Source organism: Dermochelys coriacea, chromosome 8 (assembly GCF_009764565.3).
Source record: "Dermochelys coriacea isolate rDerCor1 chromosome 8, rDerCor1.pri.v4, whole genome shotgun sequence".
NCBI classification, from domain to species: Eukaryota; Metazoa; Chordata; order Testudines; family Dermochelyidae; genus Dermochelys; species Dermochelys coriacea.
Window position 1 is genome coordinate 9,348,145 of NC_050075.1, and position 11,171 is coordinate 9,359,315.

Below are 11,171 nucleotides of genomic sequence, written 5' to 3' on the forward strand. Positions count from 1 at the left end.
GATTTTAACCATGTGATGTGGGAATATAAATCAAGTTCAGAGTCGACCACATCACTAGCTGGTTACAAACTCAGAATGTAGGCAGTGCCTTAAAAGAATAGTATTTAATTATATGTTGATTCATTTAGTTGTTTAATATTAAAAAGCCAAAAGGGGTCAATTCTTACAGCATTAATATTAACTACTTTATGGTAAATGAGTGTAAAGAAACATTCCTGTCTTTGTGATTAAAACATTGTCCGTGTGGTTTTTTTTCAGTGATCTCTAATCATGAAGCATAAAGTGTGTAAATAATGTGACATATTTTGATCTTTTAATTTTTGTAAAGAAAAAATCAACAGTAATATATTGAACTTTTTTATACTGGATGCTGTCATTTATGGACTTTTAAAATGTTATAAAGTTTCCCAAGCCCATAGGACACGCATGGTAACATTGGGAGTTCATGTACAAACAAGCTGCAGTGGATGGGAATAATCGTATTTGCTGCTAATGCTACTGTGTGGACTAACAGTACTGAGACAATTTGTTGCCTAGTGTGCCTTAGAGCATGGAGGAGAGAGATCCCTCTCCTAAATTTGGCTTTCAACTCTGCATTTCTGTTGCACACTCACTAAAAGGGTGAAAAAACATGGCTGAAAGCAAAAAAGAAAAGAATGCAGCCCTAGAAATGAAAGAAACTCATTTGTCACCCGGCCGAGTGAAAGGACTTTCAGCTGGCAGAGAAAACAAGGCCAACCCCGTTCGCTGCTACATGCTCCCACCCTGATGGAAACAGTAAAGTTTTGGCTCAGTATGATGAACTCGGCCATCTATGCATGCTTCAACTACTAATGACAAAACTTGTATCTCGGGAAGAAACATACATTTAACTTTCTGAGGTGTGTGGCTGAAGAGTTGCAAGAGTCTTGCTGGGGATTCCATCTTTCTTACTACAGAATCCAGAGAACCTGGGAAACCTCATCTGCCAAACACACTTTTTTAAAAAATTGCTATCTTAGGCTCGGCGCATAATGAGAACTCTGCTAAAGTCTTTTCTAAAGCAAGAGAGCACTTAAAAGTGCTACACTGGGAGGATCCCAAAACTTCGAAGAGGTCACAGTATGAAATACAGTATTCAATTCCCTTGGTTGGTAGGGCTTGTTTTGTGAACATTGTATAATTTGATCTGCATACTCATACTCTTCCTCCACCTTCTTCTCCCTGTCTCTCTCTCTTTGCTATAAATGAGTTTGAACTCAGGCTCAGTCTATACCACACAACCACTCAAAAATACTCTGTGATCTGTGACACAGTAATCCCATTCTGCAAGTTACCTTGACCACTCCATTCCATTCTTGAAGAAATGAGAACATCCAGAAAGCCTAATGGTTTCTCTTTATTGGATGGGGACAGGGCTTAGCAGTAGACGCCAATGACATTGAAAAGTGGACAGACAAAACTTGGAAGTACTGGTAAACAGGTCATCGGAGCCTATATCAGGTAAAGCCTAATTAACCAAAAGCTCAAGACCCAGGCTTTTAGGACATGCTGATTTTGTAGATGTACTAGTAGGTGAGGGAACAGGAGTAGTAAGGTAACCAGGCAGATTGGAGAAACCTAGAGTGATTGCACAGCCATCAAGTACACTCGTCTTGGATAGGAGCTGCAGCTGCATGCCGTACAAAGTGGAATAGCAGTGTGCCACCCAGGGGGAGGGGAAGGTGTTCCCATCTTGGACAGAGCTGTAGAACTGGCTGAGGAGAGTTGGCTCTGAAAGGAAAAAGTTGCATGGCAAAGTATTGCAATCCTTTGATCTCTGTGCTCCTCCCAATGCACTTCTTTAGTAGCATAATGTAACTAAAGAATAAAGAGAGAGGAAACATCAAAATGTTGTGCCTATGGTGCTTATTGTGTTGATACAAACCTTGTGTTTAGATCATTATTCCATTGAGTCTACTGGGTACATGCAGGCTTGTGATGAAGTGAGGATACTGGGATAAAGGCAAGAATTAATGAGCTTTGCCTGTACAAGTTAACCTAGTGCAGAGTTAATTCCAGCTCTAATAAAATAAACAAGGATAATATGCTCAGTACTGTATGCTGCTCTCCATTAATGTCTCCAAACAGATAGTAGAAAGTTTCAGAATTATGCCTACGAATTATCATCAATGCCTTGGTGCATTATTTTTACTGGATTTGTCTAGGAAAGCCTCCTAGACAACAGAGAGCATTTCCTGTACACAGATTAATGTTTGAAATGGACATACAGCTCATCATGATAGAAGATGTGGACTACATAAAAGATTCACAGGAATATGCAGTTAACTTTATTTCTTATATTTGTCAGCCACTCTGGTTTTGTATTACTTGTCTTTTTTTGTTTAAAGACTGTAAAGATGTATGTTGTATTTTTTACTTTTCTCTATAATTATATTGATTAAAACTCAGATAAATTAATAGGTCAAGAAATAGGAATTATATAATTTAACCAGCAATAAAAATGTGTTTTAATTATTTCTAATTCATGAAGTTAGCTATCACTTTAAGGGGAGATTTTGAAAGGCACAAAGGGCAGTTACGCACCCAGTTCCCTAGTTCACATTAACATACTCCTATTTGGTTATGTTAACACGAACTTAGATATCTTTTGGAGTACACCAACAGGAGCTACATGGGGCATTTAGAGTACAGCACACTGGAGTGCTTTACAAATCACACCTTTCTAATGCATTTTGCCAAGGCAATGTAAACAAGCCCTAAAGCTAGAGTGGTTTATTTCATTCACTGTTGTTCAGGACAGTCCTGGCCATATGCTGCACCCTGTCATTTCAGTCATGTTAAATGCCCAATTGTTGTTAACAGAGTTCCAGTACAGTTGCCCTGTCTGGCCTAGTCTATGCAGAATTTTAGGGAAATCTTCCGCTGTTGGTCTAGTATTCGTGTAGCACAATCGGTGCAAGCAACAGTGTGATTGCACCAGTGCTATAATAGTAGTGGGAGATCTTGCTATAATTCCTAATGGGAAGACTTCCTCTGGCCTTTACTACTTTCCAAATATTTCCCATCATTGCAAGCTCCAGTTCCGTGCCACCAGCATACAGACATTGGGAGCCTGAGGTTGACTCACTGCCAGTATTTTAAACAACCTGATGATTAAGCCTGCCCTTGTGGGGGGAACTGTAGTTTGCAGTTGATGCAATTACATACTTGGAGGTTAATCAAGGAATGTTTCTCCTAGTTAGGAAAGAGATTGGGAGAAAACCCAAACTGACTCCAAACTGAAAATATTTCTTTTCAAGCCTTGATGGTTATTTTTGATAATTAGATCAAGAAATCAAGATGTTGCCAAATACTTTATTTTCTTTCATCCATTCATAGATGCTGACATTTTCTGTATATATAATGATGATGAACTTATTTCTCCTGTATATTTAAAATCTCTATCTATGAATGTTTTCTCCTAATGCTAAAGCTGAAATATTTCTTATGTGTTTTCTAGAAAACCAAAGGATAAAATGTTTCTTAGTCAGTTTTTCAGTTTTATATGTTTGGTGTCTGATGGTCTTTAACTAAACAAATCACTGATATGTGCTTTTTGAACTGGTCATTCTTGTTAATGCTAAAACTGAAAAGGATGGAATCTACCCACGTCAAAAATATTAAGCATATTCCATATTTTTTAAGCCTTTCAGATATATTACCATGGTTATCTACTATCAAAAGGTTGTACGTTTGTTATGGCCAAGACTTCCATGACAGAAACCCTGCTCTTAGGGTTGTTTTTTTCGATGTTTGTTTGTGTTTTTGTTTTATTTAGTCACAGGGTCAAATTCTTAGATGGTGTAAAACTAGCATCAGTCCACGACAGAGCAAGGATCTTTCATGAATTTTTACAAATTTTGGCCCCAATCCTGCAGTTAGACCTCTGCAGGCAGACCCTTCCACCAACAGAGATCCAACTACAGGATCAGGACTTTGGTGTTCTCTACACACTATGTAGAGGAGTTTGAGTTTTCAACTATTAGCTAAACACCACTAAATTGTGTTATTCAATTCACTATAAAATAAATGGTATTTATTTAAATATTCTCATCACTTCCTATGGCAAACAAAGTATTGTTATGCCATAACACTTCCAGATTTATTGCCATGACAAACAGCCAGCCTCTGCCATAAATAACCTTTCATAATATATAATTATGCATCCTTTTGGTATGAAAATTCAATAAACAAAACTAGATGTACAGAATAGTTGATTTTGGTAGATTGCATGGCAACTGAACGGTTGTTTAATGCTGCCCCCTAGAGGATATGTTTTCTAACAAAATAAGTAGCTTTATGTCAGGGAGAGGGGAATCTGATTTTTCTGATGTTAATTTGGGGGAGAAGTATGGATAACTCATGTATTTTTATGGTTGAAATATCTCTGTAAAACAACAGAATATTTATTTAAATACAGTTTCATATTTTCAATTTTTTTCATTTTCTGACATGTCATCATAATGGGAAACACCATAAACTTCTCATTTGTTCTTATTTAATTGTTGTCCTAGTAATTAATTCACTGTGCTTCTTAGATAGACAAAAAAAAATTTGCCTGAGATTGCCAGCCAAACTTCTTTGAAAGGAGAGAAAACTTTTAAATATTTTCCATATTGTCAACAGATTTATCTGAACAATGAGCCAAATGTACAAATAAAGAAAATTAAAAATCTGACTATAAAATGTAAACAATAAAAGCTGCTCTTAAAAAAATTATCCTTAGACAAGTACTATATGTTCTTGGCCCAATTCTGCTCAACAGAATTTACACCAGTGTAGCAAAGAGTAGAATTTGGCCATTTTTTTTTTTTTAATGGTACTTGTTTCCATTAGGATGCACTGTAACCTCGGTATTGCTTTCCCTCATTTTATGCATGATTGTTTTTACTTCATAAGCATTTTTTTACCTGACAATGATAAAAACAGTAGATTTGTAAGTAAATATTTGCTGGTGCACTTAATAAATGGGGCTTCCTATCTGTTAGCAATAAAGTTTTTGAAGTATTTAATGAAATGTTTTCACTGATTTCAAGCTGCCCAAATCACTTTAATTTGCACAGCTGGCACAGATGTGACATACTGCCTTGCGTGTTACTGACCTTGGCAGCCTTACAAGACAACCTTTATGAAGAGATGAACTGTTCTTGAACTGTTTCACTGTTACGCTAAGAATAACTATTCTACTAATGCAGAAAATTAGGAAGCAAGAACAACTGATCACTTTAGTCCATCCCCACTGCATTTTATTAGAGGATCAACCAGTCTTTGGCAGCTGTACCCAAAATTGTTATAAATCCCAGATATGAATCTAATCCAGTTTTAAATACTTTGGTGACTAGTAGCTTCATCTACTTCCTTTGGTAGTCTACTGAACATCAAAGTAAACCACTGAGTACAATTACTCTTCTTAATTTGCACTCAGTCTCTCTTGCTTGTAGTTGGTTCATGATTTAATACATAGTTTTAATTGTGTGACTCTTGCATGTATTTCTATTCCATTTAATCATCATGCAAAAATGTTCTAGCATTATTTTGTGGAATATGAGCACAGTGAGCAGTGAAAACCTGTCATTTCAATAATTTAAAACTGAGCTGAACAAGGCACATGAGCATATACTGCAGAGACTATGCAGTATTCTAGAGAGTTTAGGGGGAGCCAGAAAAAGATATTGAGGCATCAGTTTTCAATGCATTAGAACTGGCAGTTATCAAAACCACTGACTGTAGGTAGGAACTAGTATATCTGCAATTTACAGTTCTCCTTTCGTCTGCTGTAAAACCCTGTGTACTACAGGTTGGCAGAGGTTGCCTCATTGTTGATGAGTTTCATGTAATGTGAACAGTCAGCTAACTATTTTTATGAGGCTCCATTATACAACAAAGAGTTCTTAAAAGGAGGAAAGTAAAAATGGAGTAATCTCAATGCATATATTTAAAATACATAATCTGAAATCACTAAGACCTACCCTGCTGCTTTTTCTGATGATAAATACTATTTGTACCTATCAAAAACTGATATGTACAGACCTTAGGTTTTGCAATTTATTTTGTGTGAGTGTATAAAATTGAGTTTGTATTTTCAGATTTGTTTTCTTTAGTTAAACATAAATATAGTTAGGACCTGATTTTGCAAAGTGCTTAGCACCCAATTACTCACTGAGTTTCAGGATCAGGCCCATTAGCTAAAATTAAAACTGGATCAGCCTCTTACTGGGTGCATTCTGGTTGGTAACTTCAGTGTGGTGGAGTGCAATATTGTAGAAATTCTCAGAATACAATAATTTTTATCTTGCACTGTTTGTTTTTTCTCCATTTACCTTTGATGTTTTACATTCTGCATTTCACAGGAAAAAAGATATATTCAGTATGATAAAACATACAGCTGGAAATGCCACTGAGCAGGAAGTTAAGGCTACAATCACAGTTTACAATCCAAATAATCAAAGTGCAAACAAAACCACCTGCTATCTGTTGCCCCATACAATATTATTTGCAGTGGATATACAAGTCTTTTTAAACTGCATTCATTCTATAATCTAAGTGCAATTATCTGCAGTTGAAGAAGCTACAAATGTTAGTATTTTATACTAAATGAAAATCTGACATATTTATACAGTATTTAGAAGAATATAAATAAGTGTATTAGCTCACCTGGTTTCATTATGTCAGTGGGGCCTGATCCTATAAACTGTTATGCAAGCATTCCTTATTCATGTGAGTAATCTCATTCATTCAGTTGCATCTGTTCATGTATCCACATGAGTAAGTGTTTGTGTGCTGGGCCTCTTGTGAAGAACAGTTCTGTTTGAATGTATTTACATAGTATCTTATCTAAAGCTTTCCTAAGTTTCAGTAAAATGTATTGCTTTTCTAAAAAAAATAGGTACCTTTATACAAAGAAGGTATTTAGCAAGTCTTTTATTTTTAAACCCTTTTATAAACTGTTAAAATGTACATGCCAAGAGCAGTGTTCTACTTAGCCATATTTTTGGGGAACAACTGTTTGTTTTTTAAAAAGGCATTAATAGTGTTTCTTATCCATTGTTTGTTATGTTAAAATGGTATTAATAGTACTCCATTTTATTTTATTTTATAACTGCAATAGACAGTGATTATTTTGAAACCTTCAAAACCATTGCTTCATTGTGTTTTAATCTGTAATAAATTAATATTTGGACTCTTTAAAAAAAAATAAAACTGCCTCCCTTTCCAAGTTGTTTTTATGATGGTGTGAATGTGTATCATAAACTGCAGCATCTGTAGCTAAGAATAAACTTTCCAAATTGTAAATGTTAGTTATTTTAAATAACTACTAAATGTTTTTAATGAGGCAAGAATTCAAATAAAGATTAACAACCTTATTAATGGCAAAGAGTCCTGTGGCACCTTATAGACTAACAGACATTTTGTAGCATAAGCTTTTGTGGGTGAATACAGACGAAATACCGCTGCATCCGACGAAGTGGGTATTCACCCACGAAAGCTTATGCTCCAATATGTCTGTTAGTCTATAAGGTGCCACAGGACGCTTTGCCGCTTTTACAGATCCAGACTAACATGGCTACCCCTCTGAACCTTATTAATGTTCCCTTTAATGTATGTTTAGTTATAAAACAAATGAATTTGACTTTAAAATCAACATAGTTTTGAGTCCATTTTGCATCATTGTTTCCAAATCATCCACATTTACACAGAAATTAAATTCCTCTTGTATTTATCAAGTAAATCTATCCACAGCTGCAACTAAAGATGCAATTTATAGATGACCCTAATTTCTAATCAATAATAAAATCTATCAAGCCGTTTCAAACAGTTCACAAAGGGCTCAGGCCTGCAATCTCTGCAGACTGCTTACTCCAGAACGTTAGTGGTTGCAGGCATTGTTTTGTAACAACATTTATATTTAAAACAGGGCAAACTTTTTAAGGAATGGGTGGGAGAATTCCCCTCAGGCTTTCAATAGTTCTTCCACTGTTCTCAGTGTGTACAAATCGGTGCAAGTAAGTTATTGTGACCAATCTGAACTAATAATAGTATTTCCCCTGTTATGCATGCACCCTCTTTACCAGTTTGAGAGTAAACCATTTTTCTCCAGCATTGTCAGCTCTGGTGCTCTTTCACTGAGCAAACACAGGAATGTGGAAATACAAACTTTTCTTTGCTTAAGACTATGGGGTTTATATCGTGCTTCCAATACATTTGTGATATCGAACAATGTTCTGAAAGGTAGCCCACAAAAACACACACCACAGTTAATTTTTAGATACAGAAACACCCGCCTTAAAATACAAATATTCAAAAGAGAAAACTGTACAACACAGATAATGAGCATTTGGAAGAGCCCAGGCCAGTGACATAAAATTATTTTTATTAACCCCATGTGAATTCTAAAAAAAGTGACACCTACTTCACTGATATAATCTCCACAGAAAATTAGAATCCAGACAGGAAGTCTCAAAGTGCATCCGATGAAGTGAGCTGTAGCTCACGAAAGCTTATGCTCAAATAAATTTGTTAGTCTCTAAGGTGCCACAAGTACTCCTTTTCTTTTTGCGAATACAGACTAACACGGCTGCTACTCTGAAAAGTGATCAAAGAATCATAGGACTGGAAGGGACCTAGAGAGGTCATCTAGTCCAGTCCCGTGCACTCATGACAGGACTAAGTATTATCTAGACCCGAGGTGGGCAAACTACAGCCCACAGGACCGTCCTGCCCGACCCTTGAGCCTCTGGCTCCTCCCACACTGTCTCAGCTGGCCGTGCCACCAGCGCTCTGGGCGGCGGGGCTGTGAGCTCCTGCTGGGCAGCGGGGCTGCAAGAGCTGCTGGTGTAGTGTATTAAATTGCTCCCCGTAGGAATGTGCTACTTACCGTGTACTACTTACGGCTGCCAGTCCTGGTGCTCTTAGTGGCCTGGTAAGGGGGCGGAGAGCGGGGGGGTTGGATAAGGGGCAGGAGGTCTTGGGGGGCAGTCAGGGAGCAGGGGGTGGTTGGATACATGTGGGAGTCCCAGGGGGCCTTTCAGGGAGTGGCGGTGTGGACAGGACTTGGGGCAGTCGGGACAGGGAGCAGGGGGGGTTGGATAGGGGGTGGGATCCCAGGAGGGCAGTTGCAGGGGTCCTGGGAGGGAGTGGTCAGGGGACAAGGAGCAGGGGGGGGTTGGATGGGTCAGGGGTTCTGTGGGGGGACGTGAAGTGGGAGGGAGCAGATAGGGGGCAGGGGCCAGGCTGTTTGGGGAGGCACAGCCTTCCGTACCTGGCCCTCCATACAGTTTCGGAACCCCGATGTGGCCCTCAGGCCAAAAAGTTTGCCCACTCCTGATCTAGACCATCCCTGACAGGTGTTTGTCTAACCTGCTCTTAAAAATCTCCAATGATGGAGATACCACAACCTCCCTGGGAATTTATTCCTGTGCTTAACCCCCCTGACAGTTAAGAAGTCTTTCCTAATGTCCAACCTAAGCCTCCCTTGCTGCAATTTAAGCCCATTGCTTGTCCTATCCTCAGAGGTTAAGAAGAACAATTCTTCTCCCTCCTCCTTGTAACAACCTTTTATGTACTTGAAAACTGTTATGTCCTCTCTCATTCTTCTCTTTTCCAAACTAAACAAACCCAATTTTTTCACTCTTCCCTCATCGATCATGTTTTCTAGACCTTTAATTATTTGTGTTGCTCTTCTCTGGTGAGTTCTTTTCTATTGGAGACACTGTGTATTTGTTAAGGTCTTTTTTAATGGGATCAGAAAGCACATGAATGCAGTGATGCTCCTGCTGACATAATGCCATCACTAGAACAGCCTGTGCTAAATGCCAAAAGTTCTGAATAATTAATAATTTGCAGCATTTAATCTATCACTGTTCAAAGCACTTTATACACCTTTACTAAGGCCTTGTCTACACAAGAAAGCTGCACATTAAGTTTCACATAAATATAACCATATTTTTAAACCAATATACTTAAACTAGAGCAAACTGTGTAGATACAGTTCTTTCAGTTTGAGCGACTTATGGGTTAGCTTACACTTGTTCCCAAATGACCTAAACTAAACCAGAATAAGTCACTCTTAAAGTGTTCCCAAGGGGTTTTGCACCCCTTTAACAACATGAGCTTCAATTCATACTGTAGGCTGGAACAGTGTAATTTGCTCTTGTAGACAAAGCTTAATTCAGGGGTTGCCAACCTATGGCTCCGGAGCCACATGCGGCTCCTAGTACCTAGTACCTGGCACCGACTTCGGGGCTGGAGCTACAGGCACCAACTTTCCAATGTGCTGGGGGATGCTCACTGTTCAACCCCTGGCTCTGCCCCAGGCCCTGCCCCCACTCCACCTCTTCCTGCCCCCTCCTGAGACAGCCGTGCCCTCGCTCCTTCCCCTCAGAGCCTCCTGCATGCCAGGAAACAGCTGATTGGGGGTGCAGGGAGGGGGCACTGATCAGCAAGCCTACCAGTGGGTGGAAGGCCCTGGGAGCAAGAGGGGAAGCTGATGTGGGGCTGCTGACGCATTACTGTGGCTCTTTGGCAACGTACATTGGTAAAGTCTGGCTCCTTCTCCGACTCAGGTTGGCCACCCCTGGCTTAATTGCTAGGGTTCCCCTCTGGCTTGTTTTTACTGCTGTCAGCACTAGGATCCTTTCCTTTGTGGAGGGCCTGGCCAGTGGCTGAGTTTTCTGCCCCTTGGAAGTGACAAGCCTGGGGTAAGAGCGAGACAGACTGGCTATTACATGCACGAGCAACGGCAGGGCTGGGCCTGATAATTAGGAGACTCCAGGGTGCCCATCCCCTCTCCGCGGCAGCGAGAGAGGGAGGTCGGAAGAGAAGCGGTCTAGGGGGCCCGCGGGGCGGGCATGGGGAAGCTGCAGGGCCAAGGTGGGCCCAGGTCAGCGGGGAGGCAGCAGGGCCAGGGTGGGAGGCTGCGGGGCGAGGCAGGCAGGGTGGGTGGGTACAAGCCGGGTGAGGCTGGCAGCAGGGAGGCCGTGAAGGGTGGCCAAAGGTCCAGCAACTAAAGATGAATCCTTAAGGAAAGACTGTCCCGCGGCGAGACGTCCAGGAACGGATCCAGCCACCCCGGGCAGAGCCCTGAAGGGCGGACATGGGGCGGCGGGGGGCCCATAAGGCTCAGGAGAGCAGGGCGGGGCCTGGGGCAGAAA

General features: G+C 40.1%; 1 protein-coding gene across 3 annotated transcripts in view; it reads left to right on the forward strand.

Annotated features, from left to right (window-relative positions):
* Positions 1 to 7,232, forward strand: part of COL23A1 (collagen type XXIII alpha 1 chain) — a 349,789-nt gene extending 342,557 nt beyond the window's left edge. For all 3 annotated transcript variants that reach the window (XM_043491161.1, XM_043491162.1, XM_043491163.1), the window contains one exon: positions 259 to 7,232. In XM_043491161.1, coding sequence (XP_043347096.1) covers positions 259 to 261 — 3 coding nt within the window. In that variant the 3' untranslated portion in view covers positions 262 to 7,232. The remainder of the gene's footprint in view (positions 1 to 258) is intronic.
* Positions 7,233 to 11,171: the final 3,939 nt, after the last annotated feature.